The 17,357-nt window shown below is 41.0% G+C and overlaps 1 protein-coding gene across 1 annotated transcript in view; it reads left to right on the top strand.

Moving 5' to 3' along the window:
• The window catches only part of LOC111157117 (RALBP1 associated Eps domain containing 2), a 220,828-nt gene that overhangs the window by 124,542 nt on the left and 78,929 nt on the right, over positions 1 to 17,357 (top strand). The window contains exons 12-13 of the mRNA XM_022518356.1: positions 2,993 to 3,038; positions 6,225 to 6,361. Of these exons, the coding sequence (XP_022374064.1) occupies positions 2,993 to 3,038; positions 6,225 to 6,361 (183 nt within the window). The remainder of the gene's footprint in view (positions 1 to 2,992; positions 3,039 to 6,224; positions 6,362 to 17,357) is intronic.

The following is a 17,357-nucleotide window of genomic DNA, read 5'->3' as shown; positions in this document are numbered from 1 at the left end:
TGTCATTCTTCTCCCCTCTTCCCAGTTAAATGAGAAGCTGTGATCTCCCCGCTGGCTTCTGCCTGGATCCCAACACAACGTGCCCTGGCCGTTTTTGCAGACATTCGCATGCCCCAAATGCCGAGTCTGACTTTCCCGGGGCTTAGAGGCCGATGGGAGACTTAACTAAAAGAGTGTTCTCTAGCTTCTCGTCATCTGAACGAAACCTGTGGGAACTTACCAAGATCTGGCTGGAGTATATTTTTGCCGATAGCAGGAGAAGAGTCACCCTGCCCTGCTCTTCCACGGTGGCTGGTAATAATGATGATGATAATGATAATAGTAGTGGTGATGAGGATGATGTGGTGGTAGGACCGTTGTCAGGGAATGGGGGTAATTCCTCGTCACGTATTTTTAAATAGACCTTACCCTTGTAATTGCTGCAAGTGTATATATTAGTGGAGACTAATAGATTCCTTAGCTAACATCGTATTCCAGCCTAATTCAACAGGGCACACTGTACAATGGTGATCTTTTTCTTGACGTCTCTAGGTCACGCCGAGGGGATTAGGCCTGTTGATCCTCACACCGTAGTCACCAGGCGCCACTGGTGATTCTGGCGGCTCCCTCAGCTGCTGCCCCACGGTCTTCCGGGGTAGAGCAGTTTTCTCCTTCCATCACCTGCTCCCACCTGTGCCTCTTTTGCTGTCCTAATGGGAACTAAATTTAGAATCCAGGTTTCTCAAGACAGAGGATCCCAGGGGAAGGGAGTGAAAAATGAAGCAAGAGGAAACCGGAGAGGGAGACAAACCACAAGAGACCTTAATCTTTAAACTGAGGGTTGCCGAAGGGGAGGGGGGGGGGGAGGGATGGGGGTGCTGGGTGATAGACATTGAGGAGGGTGTGTGCTGTGATGAGTGCTCTGAGTTGTGTAAGCCGGATAATTCACAGACCTGTACCCCGAAACAAGTAATACATTATATGTTAATAAAAAAAAAACAATGATGTATTATATGTCGGCTAATTGAACATAATAAAAAAAAAGAACTATGAAAAATTTCCTAAAAAAAAAAGAATCCAGGTTTCTTAGCTCGAAAAATTAGGAGCACTCTCTAACAGTAATATTTTGCAATTCTAAAATACAGTTAGTTTTCAAAATACCTTCACCTTTTCTCTGTCCCCATGAGAAAGAGGCCACATTTTTATTATCTTCATTCTGTAGATGAGGAAACTGAGGCTCAGAAATATAATAGTTAAGGTTGTAGCCTGGAGGGATATGTAGGCCTCAGGACTCCTGTCTGGGTCTCCATTGCTTATCCATACCCCACACCCCATCTGTCTATGTGTCTATCTCTCACCGGCAGGGTTTACCCCTCCTTCCACACCCATTCTTATCCCAGCAAAAAGAGATAATGGCAACTGACAAAGGACTTAATGGTCACCCCCCATGATCTGGTTTGGGGAACCAGACTTCTATTTGAACATGACTGAGACTCTCCCAACCCACATATTTCTGGAAAGCAGAGTGGCCTGAGGGAGAAGAGGGGTTCAGAGCCAGCTGTGGGGAGCCTGCCAAGAGGGTGGCCCCCAGCTTTGTGGTGAGTCTGTTTACACTGTTCAGTCAGCCCCACGGCAGCCTGCTTGACTGCAGGATGGGCTCCTCTTAGGCCCCCTTCCTTCGCTGCCTGGGGTTTGTGGGGTTAGGGGTGGCGGGGGGAGCTGCATGTACCTGCAGGTGTGGGTGCATGCTAATGGGTAGGTCAGGGCTCAAACTTCTTAGGCCTTCCATGCTTTTTAGGGCTTTGGAAGCATTTTGAGGGATTAAAGTTAAAAGGTGCCTATGTTCTCACTACACCAAGCCAAAATGTTTATTTTGGGGAGAAATGCATCTTTTCTGCAGCTGACCATATCTGAGGGAATATATATTGCTAGTTTGCGTTGTGCCTTATTAGCATTTTTAGCTCCCCTTTCTCTGCTGCTTATCTAACCCATGGATTTTAATGACCATCATCAATCCAGGCTGCTTCTTCCCAAGGAGGGTTGTTATCTTTAGAGCAATATAAAAAAGGGTGGGGTAATTCATTGAGACACAAGAAAATGTTTGGAAGAATTTGCACAAACAGTATACAAACTATATTCTTGTTCCTAGTTAGTAGCACTTTTTCTATGGATTTTTAATGAACATTTTATGATGAAAAATTTGCAGTGGTTGCAAAACCTTAACATAACTAATGGTTTCTGAAGTTGTCTTCCGTAGGGTATTGAAAATGTAAAAAAGGATTAATCTTTTTGTAAGTGTTTATAATTACCCCAGCAACTTGTGATGGGAAAGTAGGCTCCATGGGTGTTGATGCTGAGCAAGTTAGTTCATGATTTAAATTTGATAAGGAAAAGTCATATGGTTGATAAAATATTTTAATGGTTTCACTCTGTAATATCCCCTGTATGATTTGGTCACAGAGACATAGGACACAAGAATATTTTCTTACAGAAAAATCTGTGTAGCTCATTTCAGCTTGTGGGAGCTGTGATTCCTTGTGGTCATGCTGCTCTGGTAGTATATTTTAAGAAAACCTTGAAATATGTAACCTGATAGATTTCTTCCTAACCTTCAGGGGAAGCTGGTTCAAAATCAATTACTAGGCTCTCATGATAGACCAAGAAAACCACAGGTCTGAACCCACTGTTATATAAGCAGATAACCTCTTGAGAGGGTTGTCTTTTTGGACTGGAATTTCTTTATTCGTCAACGTAGATTTGAAAATAGCTCCTTAGTGCTCTAACAAAAGGAAAAAAATGTTGGTCTCTCCCTCCTTTAAATTGTGACTTTAGCTTAAGAAATAAAGTAAAAAAATAATGAAAATGTGGAGGCAGTCGAGTTCTCCACAGGGACACCTGTACCTCACGTTTACCTGTTGATAATGTTTGTTTTGCACTAGCCCAGATATTGCTTTTAAACCTGTTCAACTGCAGAAATGAAAGCCAAGTAAACAACAACTAATCTTTGTTTCAGCCACTTCTAAGGATTCCAACAGTCTCAAAGCAAGACCAAGATCCAGGTAGTGTTTGTTTAATTTCTGCTTTAATGCCCTTTCTATCCTGTCCCCGACTAGAAATAAAATCCCAGAACCTGAAGCCCAGCCCATCAGATTTGAAGCTTAGAATAGGGGTGAATTCTCTTGTCATGAAGGGCTTGCTTGGAGCATGCGGTGCTGCTGGGAGACACTCAGTTTCTGTATTTATTAGTGCCAGAAGATGGTGGCTGCTGCTGGCTGGTCGCCTGACAAGAGGTGGTTTGTGTGCATGTGGCCCAGTTGTTGCAGGATGATAAGGAATAGAGGGCAGTAGCTTTGGAGAGAAGGAAATGTGGTTCAAAGGTAACACTGAAATTTACTGTCAGGACAAGGTGGACACCAGGAAGTGAGACTCCTGAGGGATGAAAACAGAGTAGGAAAAGAAAGTGCTCACAGTGATTTTGATGAGGCTTGAGGCTTTAGGTAAGCAGTGCTCATGGTCTGTTTTATCCTGTCTTAGAGCAGCTTTTTGGCTTCACAGTTTTTAGATCCGTAGAAGCTAGTAGAAGAGGGAGAGCAAGTAAGGCAGAGCTGCGGTTGACATCAGACATCAGAGTGGAGGATGGAGGAGAAATACAGAAACATTAATAGAACATCAAAGAGGGGAAATGGTATTGGGACCACTCTTCAGTGCTGAAGTACATGTGTGTACTGGACAGTACATATGTGTTTGCTTTGGCTCTTGGTGACTTTTTCTTCCTTTGGCTACGAGACACATTCCTGAAAAAGTGAATTTAAATCTGATCATATTTTATATGCTTGAAATAGTGATAATTAAGGAAACTTCATCTTTTTGTAAATCTGAGAGTTATCCCTTAGTTTATCTTTTATGTCTGGATTTTCTAAACTGGAATTCTTGTTTCCTTGTTTATAGAAGATACAGATATCTATATTCATAGTTTTTGAAATAATAGATTCAGTAATTTTATTGGCAGAAAAAAAGGTATAGTCCCTGTTTCTGTCTGTGGCTACCACATTTACTCGTCTTTTTTTTTTTTTTTTTTTTTTAAGGATGAATGGATCTTTTACTGTACTGGCTTAAAGTAGTGGCTTTAGGATATAAGAATAGTAACATTTGTCTGCCCTCATAGTTTGAAAAACCTTTGAATTACAGAAATCTGTTTATGTGTGCTGTGTTAACTGTAAATTAAACCTCACAGTTTTCTTCTGTTGACTTCCTCTCTTTCTCAAAGTGAATGAAAGTATAAAGTTTCATAGTTACATGTTCTATTATTAATAGAACTTTATATATTAAAGTTCTGGCCAACTTTTATATATTATTCTCTTAGGGATCGGTCTCCTGGTCTAATTTGGATGTTTTTATTTTCACTACTCCCCAACTGGGTCTTTGCTGAGACTGAGAGACTCAAATTACTTTTATTTTCCTTTTTAGAATAGTAAAACTTTGTAGAAATATGAGGGAAAGAGGGAAAATCACTGTTTTAACACAACATATATTCATTATTTTGTTGATTCCCTGCACATTTGTATTTAAATTGGTTGTATTCACAGTTTTACAGTATCACTTGTTTAATATTCAGTTAGCTTTCCATATGCAAATACGAGTATACAGGTTATATATGGAGATAGAATGGAATGAGCTATGTGGTATGGGATAGTATGCCTAACTCTCTATATGTGTGTTGACATACACATACACACACACACACACACCATATATTCTTTCTTGACTGAAGAATGTCACTAAAGCTCTTTCTGGCATAAAAGTTCTTTTAATTTCTAGCTAGAGTCTCTGATTTCCGTTTTAAATCAAGAGTTCCCAATTGAAAGCTTTGTTGTCCTTTTCTATCAATTTCCTTTCGCTCTAATTGAAAGTATGAGACCATTCTTGCTGCCAGTTCCTGCATGCCTTTGCCTTGCCTGTCTGGCCAGTTGTTTTACAGAGCCCACCCCAGAACACGTTCTGTGCCATTATGGCAGCTTTATGAAAGATTGCAACCTTGTATGACAGACAAAACTCTTCAACTACCACAAAGAAACCTTGAGGGAATGATTCAGGAAAGTAAAAACTTGCTATGTCAAAACCAGCTTTATCAAGAACTGAAGTTGCTTAATAGTGGTTGATAGGTTCTGATTTCATAAATGGCACTCTAATAGCTAAATACTAATAATAGTTTTCTGAGGTTAATTTGCCTCTAGAACACATCTCTGACTCAAAGGTCATTTTATTCTTTGACATGAGCTTAGCTGAGAGGCTGAATAGAACGGATGTACACATCCACTTCTTAGAAAATCATATTGGAAACTCACCCACAAACCTGTTTCTAAGCAATAGACTAATGTACTGAGTTGAATTAATATAGAAAATAATTAAGTCTCTAACAAGTAGTTTAGCCACTGCTGCCAAAAGATTTCTTTCCGGGCTCATAGGCAGTATCAGAATATTTTAAAAATGGAATTTAGAAACAGATTGGAGTTTGAATTGAACCAATATAACTTTCTAACTGTGTGACCTTTGGTAGATTATTTATTTCTTGTTCCTTTGAATGTAATTATTGGAGTTACAATCTCAGAAGTTGTCTAGTTAGCTACTGCCTTGTTACAGAATGAAGGACAAAGTTTAGAGGAGGCTTTTGCTTGGAAAATTTCCCCAAACTGGTATTTCTCACGATAAGACAGCCTAGACCCCTCCATCTGATACATGTGTGTTTCCCTTTCCTGAAATGCGTTTGTGGCATAGTCCCTTGAGCTGCTGATTCTTCACTCTCAGCTTATCTGCCCCACTTCCATAGGTGCCTGTCATCGCATTCGCATGGGAATGGGAGAAAAGAGCTGCAGTCTGTTAAGACCCTGAAGCCCTTCTGTTCCAACACGGACGTGCCTAAACAGAAGGCTTACGTGTTATTCTTATTAACAATACCCATAGAAACGGATCTGAATTTACAGGAAGCTTTTCCTTTGTGTAAATTTAGATCTAAGATATAATATGAACAAAGGGGTTAAAAAAGGTTCTGATTCATGGCTGGGTTTGGATAGTTATTGCCGGTAGTGGTACCCAAGGGACAGTTGAATTCGTGGTTGCTTTGAGATGGGCCTTGGTCAGTCTTTTGGAAAAGTGACTTTGACTTCTGTGGGTATTTCCATTTCAACCTTACTTCAGAGACTAAAGCTTTGCTGTCTCCCTTCTGACCTTCCCTTATTTTGCTGCAGATCTTACTCTAGCACCTCCATAGAAGAGGCCATGAAAAGGGGCGAGGACCCTCCCACCCCGCCACCGCGGCCACAGAAAACCCATTCCAGAGCTTCCTCCTTGGATCTGAATAAAGTCTTCCAGCCCAGTGTGCCAGGTGAAGTGCCCCTCTGCACCCCAGTCTTCCCCTTCCCTGTTGGAGTCACTGGATGTGTGTCTGCCACAGAGGCCTTTGTGAGTCCGCAGAATGAGCAGATCTGACCGTTTCCTGCCCCAGGAAGGTCTTCGAGTTGCTATGGTATTCTTGGGAGGGAAAGCAGTTCTAAGCAGATAGATATCCCTCGTGTCTGGAGCCTTGCCCACACTTGTATGGACCAAGATTTATGAAATTCTGTGCTAAGAGGATTAGAATACTTTAACCCCAGACAGCCCACTGAGTGCATGGCTGGGGTCTCGTTCTCTGTAATTTGTATATAAGATTGCTGTCTGTCGTTTCCTGAGATGCTTATGTAGTTCTTCTCTGAAAGAGCTTGGGGATTGACACCGGCCGGAAGCTTCCCCTGCGTCTTATCCTTGTGGTGAAGATCCTGTGTCTTGGAGGATTTAATGCTAAGGGGGCTCTGCTTTCTAAATCTGACCAATGGTTCGGTGGTTGGTGGGGGGACCTAAGGCAAGAGCTCCTCCAGGTGGCTTGCTGAGGGGTTTCTGGGGGTGCCACTTCCTTGAGCCAGCTGTTATACAGCTGGGGTTGGAGGTGGGGGAGGTTGGAGGGCCCTGTCTGCGTCCTGGCTCCCTGTGAAGTGGGAGATTTCCTCCTAGGGAACCTACAGAACAGCAGATGAGAACCATGCATGCCTTTGCTTAGCAAAGGTGCTAGGATGCAGTGCCTTCCCAAGTGTTATTTTGAGAGTAGCAAGGGCCTTTCCACTGACTAATGTAGGCAAGCTATAAATACAGTGATTTCCTGGAACTTTTTCCTCTATCTGTGTGCATTTTAAATCAAGCCAGCCTCAGATGCTAGTGATTTGCAGATTATTATCTTTTCTACTAAAGCAAGAAAAGACTCTCCTTGGCTCACACATTAGCATGACCTCTGTGTCCCAACAGAGCTCAGCATGTTTTAGTTGTTCTAATAAAGTAGTCTCCTCACAGTAAAGTTACAGATTGTTTTTTAATATACTAGAGTCTGGAACTCTCTATGAAATTTGATCCTCTGCCATGAGTTCATCAGATAAAAATTTGCCTTGCATTTCCCCCCATACTTTGATCCAAATTCTGGCATAATTTCATAGTAACTGGTATTTGAGGTGGGAGTAGCCACAGATGATGATGCTATAAAAATTTCACATGGCTGGTGGATTATGACCCAGAAGATTTTTCTATACATGCAAGAAGATTAAAACAATCTGGGCAGCTATCTTAATACGTTTTCCTTGCAAGGAGAAGCTGGAGACGTGCAAGCATGTCTCTGGCTGTGCAAGCCCGCGAAGAGTGCCAGCTGTGCGGGAATGGTTGTGCTGTGGCTTTTATGACATTGTGTCATATGGTGGAAGAGACAAGACTGGATTTGGAGTTCAGCTCTGCTGCTTATTAACTGTTTGATTTTCAGCAAGTGACTTAATCTTTCTGCATTTTGGATTTTTAATCTCTAAAATAGGGCCAGCAGTCCATGGAGCTGTCGGGTTTTGGCGAGATAATAAACGTAATCCTAATAGCAGCATGTTTGACATCTAGGCACTCATTTGGCTAGAAATCATTGAGGAAAGGGAATCTGAGGTTAAAGTCCCTTGCCCCCCTTGATCGCCAGTGGTTCAAATCTGTGATCCACTCCCTGCAGTTCCTCAGTGGGCTCACAGAGGGACTGAGCCCCAGTTGCCTGCTGTATTATGAGCAAAGGACTGTGAAAAACAGAGTAAGTGAGGCCAGGTTGCTGAGTCAGAGTGGCCTATGGTGGACTGACAGTGTGGAAAAGAAATACAGTGGAGAGAAGATGCAAAGACGCAAGAATGAAAGAGGGAAGTAAAGAAAATGATGAGATGGTTGTTACATAGGAGTGATGATGTTTATATAAAGGGAAGAGAAGAAAGTAGAATAGAAGACTGTAGTGACCAAGGGGAGGAGAGCCCACAGAGAACTCTTTCACAGACTCGGTGAAAGATTTGGATGGGATTTAAGGGAAGAACTTAGAAGAGGCTGGCATCAATGTCTTCCAATTTAGGAAGATCGGTAACATGATATGGGGAAGAATATCAAAGGGCTCATTTCAAATGTAAATCTATAAAAGTGAACAAGCCACTTTGGCAGTATGGGACAATTGGCTTTACCTTTGATATCTGTAAAAACAGTATGAATTTAAATTTATGGGAGTCTAGATTATCCCAGGGCTCTAGGTAGGTGGGTCCTGGTATTATACCTAAAGTGTATGTTTTCATAGGGAGAAGTTGATATGACACAATTGCTGTGTGTGAAAGGGAGATCACCTTTGTTGTTGTTGTTTTCAAAAGATTTTATGTATTTATTTGAGAGAGAGCACAAGCAGGGGGAGTGGGAGAGGGGGAAGCAGAGAGCCCAATGGGGGCTCGCTCCCAGGACCCCAGGATCATAACCTGAGCTGCAGGCAGACGCTTAACCAACTGAGCCACCCAGGCGCCCCATGGGAGATCACCTTGGTAATAGCTGGTGCATGTCAGGGGGCCGTCCTTTCAAGGCCCAAACAGCTGCTGCATTTGAGAGAAGATAAAAATGTGCAAGAAAGTCTCAGTGATGATGCAAGTATACAAAATCTAGATGCAATCAGACCTGGGATGTCTGGATTTTATTGCTCTATGCTTAGAGCCTCGAAACATATTTTATTTTATTAGTACTTTGTTTTAGAAAACATATTATATTACTAAAATTCCTGTAAGAAAAATCACACTGTGAAGGCAGTACTTTTTAGATCCTAACTTCCTTTTCCTCATTGAAGCAGTTGTTTTCATAAAGCAAATTTTTTCATAACGAATTTCGTTTGTTCCAGCCTGTGGGTGGGAACTCCCCTCCTGCTCTCAACAGTGACTGCCCCTTCCAAAGCCATGCCTAAAGCTTGCAGCTGGTGGTTGCCACGGTGATGGTCAACCCCTTCAGTGCTGCCTCTGCCGCAGATAGCCCTGTGCCAGTCATTGAGCATCTACCTACAGATGGGGCAGAGGGGGCAGAAGTTGTGGGCAGAAGGGGCAGAGGTTGTGTGGAGGAAAAATAGCCATCCCTTTAAAGCTGCAGACCAGAAACCTTCATCACTTCCACTCAGCTCTAACTGGGGAAACCTAGTCCCTTGGATATAGCTAGCTGCTGGGCAGCTGGGAAAGGTAGTTCCTGGCGGGATAGCCATTTCCCATTGACACCCCTCTTACTGTGAAAGAGGAGAGTGGATGTTGGTGGGCAGCTCTTTCTCCCACATTGCATGTGGCCAAATATATTCAGATCCACATGTTAAAGCCATTGTGATGGCTGAACAAAACATCTATGGGTAGCATCTACCCATGGATCGCTAATGTTTTATTTCTGCTTTAGACATTACTGATAATAATAGCTCATTCCAGGGTTAAGAAATTATGGTACATCCATATTATGAAAACTTAGGAAGCAGTTAAAAAGATTTAGGTATGTGTACTGTCTGACATAAATTAAGTGAAAGAGGCACGGTGCAGAATACGTATGTTCTTAAGTGTATAGGCAGTTTTTGGAAGGTTACTTAGGAAATTGGTAATAGAAGAGATGAGGATGACTGGGGACAGGAGTGAGAGAGAAACTTACTTCTCATTGAATACACACTTCTATCTTTTAAATTTTGCCTTAAGTACAGATAGTATAGAAATTTTGCTTTTCATTCAGTAGCCACAGTGACCAGATAGTACCTGAGAGTACCAGAAATATCCTTCCTGGCTGAGTTTACCTGCCTCAAATTTACCATACTCTGTCCAGGGTATTTTTATGACCAGCCTCCTGCCACTTTGTAGAATGCAGCTAAAATGACAGAAGCATTCCAGAACATTCCTTAAGGCTCTGATACGTCCTTCAGATTCCTCCTCAGTGCCCTTCCAATATTGAGAAATAGTTTTGGAGGACTCCCCATAGCCCCCATTGTGAGATGGACAGGTGGGCAAAGTGTGATAAGGGCTCTGTCTTAACTTGGAAGGGGGTTGTATTTTTTAGTTGGCCAGCTGAGACAAGTCCGTCTAGGTTTCTCTAAAAATTGATATTTCTTTCTGCAACTTGAGAAATATGTAAACCCTTTGGGAATAAGAGATACAACATTTCTTACCTAATTTAACCTTTCAAGTTCTCTAAAGGATGGATTTGCTCACTCAAACAGCTTCAACCTTATGGATTTCCTTATTGTATCATTCTTGTGAGAGCTACTTGTTCCCTTTTAAAATCTAGTAGGATTATGGTATTCCTGCTCTACTCCCAAACTTTTTTGGGTCCACGTTATGCAGCTATCTAAGGGTTCAGTTTGGCAGTCTGGACAGGTTTTTTTTTTAAATGAAAACTTCATTGGGGTAAAATCCACACACTGTAAAATTTGCCCCTTTAAAGTATATAATTCAGTGGTTTGTAGCATATTTATACTGTTGGGCAGCCACTAGCATTATCCAATTTTAGAACATTTTCCTCACCCCAAAAAGAAACCCCATACTCATTAGTAGTCCTTCTTCATTCCCCTATCCTCTCCCCACAGCTGTTGGCAACCTCTAATCTACTTTCTGTTTCCATGAATTTGCCTGTTCTGGACATTCTGTATTAGTGGCATCACACAACATATGGTGTTTTGTAACTGGCTTCTTTCACTTGGTATAATGTTTACAAGGTGTATCCATGTTGTAACATGTAGGAGTACTTCATTCCTTTTATGGATGAATAATACTACGTTGTAGGCATATGACACATTTTATTTATCCATTTATCAGTTCATGGATATGCATAGGAGTGGAATTTCTGGGTCATATGGTAAGTCTAAGTTGGACATCTTGAGGAACTACCGAAGTGGCCGCGCAGTTTACTATCTCACTAGCATTGTCTGAGGACTGCAGTTTCTCACTCTTGAAGCACTTATTATTGCCCATCCTTTTTATTTTAGTCAGCCTAGCTGGTATGAAATGGCATCTTATCATGGTTTTGATTTGCATTTTCTTTTTTCAAATTATTATTTTAAAATAATCTCTGTAGCCAGTGTGGGGCTCAAACCCACTACCCTGAGATCGAGAGTTGGCTGCTGTGCCAGCTGAGCAGCCAGCTGCCCCTTGATTGGCATTTTCTAGTGACTAATGATATTGAACACCTTTTTGTGTGCTTATTGGCCATATTTATGTCATTTTTGGAGAGCTGTTCAAAATCTTAGCCCATTTTTATTTTTTTTTATTTTTTTTAAAGATTTTATTTATTTATTTGACAGAGAGAAATCACAAATAGGCAGAGAGGCAGGCAGAGAAAGAGGAGGAAGCAGGCTCCCTGCTGAGCAGAAAGCCCAATGCGGGGCTCAAACCCAGGACCTGGGATCATGACCTGAGCCGAAGGCAGCAGCTTAACCCACTGAGCCACCCAGGCGCCCCTCTTAGCCCATTTTTAAATTGGGCTATTTGTCTCTTATTGTTGAGTTGTAAGGGTTTTTTGTGTATTCTGGATGCATATCCCTTTTCACATACATAATTTAAAAATATTTCTCTCATTTTGTGGGTTGTCCTTTCAACATTTATTTTTCTTTTAAAGATTTTATTTATTTATTTGACAGACAGAGATCACCAGTAGGCAGAGAGGTGGGTAAGAGAGAGAGGGGGAAGCAGGCTCCCTGGCTCCCCGCGGAACAAAGAGCCCGATGTGGGGCTCGATCCCAGGACCCTGGGATCATGATCTGAACCGAAGGCAGAGGCTTTAACCCACTGAGCCACCCAGGCGCCCCATCCTTTCAACATTTTTAATGGTATCCTTTGAAGTGCAGAAGCTTTTAATTTTGATGAAGTCCAGTTTATTTATTTTTCTTTTATCATTTGTGCTTTGGGTGTCATAGCCAAGAAATCATTGCCTAACTCAGGGCCACAAACATGTACTCCTCTTCTAAGATTTTTATATTTTTAGCTCTTACATTTAAGTCTGTGATCCATTTTGAGTTGCTTTTTTTGTATGTGGTGTGAGGTAAGGGTTCAAATTTTGGGTTTTTGTTGTTGTTTGTTTTTTCATGTGACTATCCAGTTCTCCCAGTACCATTTGTTGAAAAAACTATTATTCCCCGTTTAATTTTCCTGGCACCCTTGTTAAAAATCAACTGACCATTTAACATAAAGTCTTATTTCTGGATTATCAATTCTATTCCATTGATATTAATATATCTATCCTTGTGCTAGCACCATACTGTTGTGATTGTTGCAGAATTGTAATACGTTTTGCAGTTGGGATGTGTGTCTGTGCCCACTTTCTTCTTCCTCTTCTTCTTTTTCTTTTTCTTCTTCTTTTCTTTTTTTAAAAAAGATTTATTTATTTGAGAGAGAGCGAGCGCGAGCAAGTGCACAGAGTGGGGAGGGGTAGAGGGAGAGGGACAGAAGGAATCTCAGGCAGACTACCTGGTGAGCACGGAGCCCGATGTGTGACTTGATCTCAAGACCCTGAGATCATGACCTGAGCCAACATCAAGGGTCAGACGCTTAACCGACTGAGCCACCCAGGTGCCTCTCTTCTTTTTCAAGATTGTTTTGCTTTTTCTGGGTCCTTTGCATTTCCATATGAAATTTAGGATTAGGTTGTCAATTTCTGTTTTTTGTTTTTTTTTTTAAAGGCAACTGGGAGTTTGGTAGGGATTGCACTGACTCTTTAGATCAGTTTGGTTAGAACTGCTATCTCAACAGTATTTTGCCCCCAACTTTATAATGAGGCTAATGGACAAATAAAAATTGTACATATTTATGGCATACAAAGTAACGTTTTCCATCTTAACAATATTAAGTCTTCTTCTTCTTTTTTTAGATTTTATTTATTTATTTGACAGAGATCACAAGTAGGCAGAGAGGCAGGCAGAGGGAGAGAGAGGGGGAAGCGGGCTCGCTACCGAGCACAGAGCCCGATGTGGGGCTTGATCCCAGGACCCTGAGACCATGACCCGAGCCGAAGGCAGAGGCTTTAACCTACTGAGCCACCCAGGCACCCCAACAATATTAAGTCTTCTAATCCATGAACACAGGATATATTTTCATTATTTAAGTCTTTAATGTCTTTCAACAATATTTTGTAGTTTTCACAAATAAGTTTTGTACTTGTAAAGATTTATTCTTAAGTGTTTTTTTTTGATGTTAGCCTAAAGGGAATTGTTTTCTTAATTTCATTTTTTGCAGTCTTCATTGCCAGTGTATAGAAATATAATTGGTTTTTATTTATTGATCTATCTTGTAACCTTATTGAATTTGTGTGTTAGTTGTCTGGACACATCTTTATCCTTAACTTAGATAATGAGTTTGGCAGCATACTGTTGGACTTCTAATTGCTTAACTAATCATGCAGCTACTACAAATCATGGAGGGAATCCCTTTTAGTGTTTGGAAAGCATTTAAAGAATCATTACTGACTGCTTGCATTCAGCTGTACTTTTTCTCTCATATGTGAGACCAGTTGATCTAGTTACTTTATCAGTAGTATATTCTTTCTTTTTCCTAAAGATTTTATTTATTTGAGAGAAAGAGCGAGCGAGCGATGGGGAGGGGGAGAGAGAGGATGAGAAGCAAACTTCCTGCTGAGCAGGGAGTCCAATGCGGGCCTCAGTCCCAGGACCCGGAGATCATGACCTGAGCCTAAGACAGTTGCTTAACTGACTGAGCCGCCCAGGTCGCCTGAGTAGTATATTCTTTACCTGTCAGTATAGTGTCCACTCTGTCCCAAGCCAAATTTCCCTATTTGTTAGAGTTGTTTTTAGGCTCTTTATTAACACCTAGCACTAGATACGTAGTGAATTTGAGGCTTACTTGGTACAGGGTACACATTTAAAGCACTTTCCATGCATTGTCTCTTATCCTTACAATAACCCTAATGAGGTAGGTGCTGTTGTATCCCCGCTTTAGAGAAACAGAAACTGAGGAGCAAAAGTTAATTTGGCTAAGGTCATGGAGCTCGTAGATGGTGGTGCTGGGCTTTAAGCTTGCGTCGCCCAATGCTAGGGCCTACACTCCACTGCCTTAAGAAGGGGCAAGTATTTCTCTTCTCTCTACCCCATTTGCATCTCCCAACTTCTCCATTTGGCCAGATATTTGGTAGTCATGTCTCTATTCAGCTGCCTATGCTGGACATTGAATTCTTTTTTTTTTCCTTAATTTAGAAGGCTCAACACTCAGCATGGAGCCCAACGTATGGCTTGAACTCACAACTTTGAGATCAAGACCTGAGTTTGAGATAAAGAGTCAGATGCTTAACTGACTGAGCCACCCAGGTGTCCCTGGATGTTGAATTCTTAAGAAGGGGCAGAAGGCACAGTGCTATTACTCCTGTTGGTTGCAGCCCTCATTCTCCTTCATTAGCCAGCTGAGAACTGAGATTCAGCTCCACACCTGGGCAGTTGGCTTACAATTCTAATTTGAGTAGGGGCGCCTGGGTAGCACAGTTGGTTATGCGTCTGACTCTTGGTTTCAGTTTAGGTCATGATCTCAAGGTCATGAGACCAAGCCCTGTATTCGGCTCCATGCTAAGCATGGGGTCTGTTTGAGTTTCTCTCCCTTTCTTCCCCTCTCCCTGCCCCACACAAGTTCTCTCTCTCTCTTTGCTTTCTCTCTCAAATTAAAAAAAAAAAACCCTCATTTGAATTTATATAAAATTCAGACATTACATATCTGACCCTTAAGTTCATTTCCACCAAGCCTGGTATCCTCCCCAGGGAAGGTATCCTTCTGACATTTTCTAGTCCATTTATAACATCAATTTCATGGTTTTTGTCTTTAAAATAATTGACATCACATTGTACATGTTTCTCCTGTGCTTTTCCAGAATTTGTTATTTCTTGGAGATCTATCCATGTCAGTACTGATAATTTTGTCATCCTTTTATATACATTCTGTATACTGGCTACTTTGTTAAAAACTGTATTATGGAAAACTTCAGATTTATGTAAAAGTAGAAAATCTCCATCCCCAGATCAACTGCCAGATATTATATAATTTCATACATACTTTATATGTATCTCTAATTGGTAAGGTCTTTTTACAAAAACTTAATCAGGGCTCCTGGGTGGTTCAGTGGGTTAAGCCTCTGCCTTTGGCTCAGGTCTTGATCCCAGGGTCCTGGGATTGAGCCCCACACTGTAGATATGTTGGAGTGGTTGTACAGGCTGTTGAGCTAGCCTTTGAAGGATGGATATAATTTTTGGAGCCAAATTCTGTTGCTTTTTCTTTGATATCTGCCTTGGTTCACTTCTTACTACCATTTGCCTTGAAGACTACTATAGTAATCTCCTGTCTGATTTGCTTGCTTTGTTCTTTCCTTCATAGAGCAGCAGGATTAATTTTCTTAAGCTCAGCTATGATGTCACTTCCCTATTTCAAACTTTTCAGGCCTTTCAATGTAAACACCAAATTCCGTTGTCTTAACAGCTAGACATAAAACCACGAGAACACATGAATTCAGTAAGGGACAAGCCCCAATGCCTGGAATGCTCAGGGAGGAGTGTATTTCAGGAATAAGTGGAGACCAGAAGTCTAAGTTTTGCCGACTGACCAAAACGGATGGAGGCTAGGGGAGAAGGAGTTCGCAAATCCATGTTCCTAGGAAGCGTTAGAACAGTTCATTGGAGTGGTATGGTTAATCCAGATTGCAAAAGGTGGAGTGACTGAGACACTGGTTTGGTGTAGTTGTTCATCACAAACTCACTTTGAAGCGTTTCAGACTTAGATGTTGGTTTGACTATATGTCACATTTTTCAAATTCATGGTAGAAAAGAGACCCTACCAAGATAATAGAATCTTTTTCCAAGTTGCTTGCTTGCCTTCCATTGAAGACACACACACATAAACATTTTTAACCAACCTACAGAGTTTCATAGTAAAATGATTAGGAGTAACACATTCATGTAAAAGTAATAAGAGAAATGAAACTTGACCTTAACCAAAGTCAATTCGCATGCATTTTTGTTGCTTAACTCTGCCTAGGTCTGTGTCTGGGACCTCGTTAACCTGTATCACATATCCTGTGGTGCAAGAAGAAGGAGTTACTAGAAAAAACCGGCAAATTCTAAAATCATAGAGTGTCAGTGCTAAAAGACAACATACATGACATCTTGGCCACCTCTCACATATTACAGGAGATGAGACTGAGATCCAGAAAATGCAATTGCTTTGTTCTCCATCGGAATCCTCTTTGTTCAAGTTTTTGTTACAACAGATTTGGTATCAGAGAAAGCAGTCTATATTAATTTAACTTGGGGGGGCACACCTTACTATTTTTCTACAGGCGGTAATTCATCTGAAGTTAAAAGATATATCAAAGAATAGATATGGGGCCCAATATGCAAGAAACTAATATTGTTTTTCTGTGTTTTCTTTTATGTGATTTACAGTATTGGACCAATTTCCCTGAGGTTCTTTAGGGAGACATGAATACTTCATAAATACTGGGAGATCTTAGGAATTTATTTTTTTTGATGATCAAAAATTGTTATGAATATAAATTGTTATTCAAATTGTTGTGTTAAATATCTACAAAAAAGGAAAGGAATCGTATACTGAATCCCTGGCCTCAACAGTGATCAACTATGGCCCATTTTGTTTCATCTGTGTTCCCTCTCCCATATGATTAATTATACTTTTTCCCCCACCCTTAGCTTGAAAAAAAAACTATTGAGGTATAATTTTCAGACCATAAAGTTCATCCATTTTAAGTGTACAACTCAGTGACTGACAGTAAATTTATCAAATTGTGCTGTCACCATAATCCAGTTTCAGAACATTTTCAGCACCCCAGGAGTACAGTCAGTCCCCATGCCCAGCTTCCGACAACCAGTCATCTACCTCCTGTTTCTATAGATTTGCGTTTCTGGAAATGTCGTATAAATGAAATCATAAATATGGGGTCTTTGTGTCTGGCTTGCTAAACTTTATGTGATGTTTTCGAGGTTCATCTAAGTTGTAGCATGTATCAGTATTTCATTTTTT

The sequence above is a fragment of the Enhydra lutris genome, unplaced genomic scaffold, assembly GCF_002288905.1.
Source record: "Enhydra lutris kenyoni isolate GAN:26980312 unplaced genomic scaffold, ASM228890v2 scaffoldscaffold52, whole genome shotgun sequence".
NCBI lineage: Eukaryota > Metazoa > Chordata > Mammalia > Carnivora > Mustelidae > Enhydra > Enhydra lutris.
The sequence above is the reverse complement of the archived record's forward strand: the minus strand, read 5'-3'. Positions and strand labels throughout refer to the sequence as shown.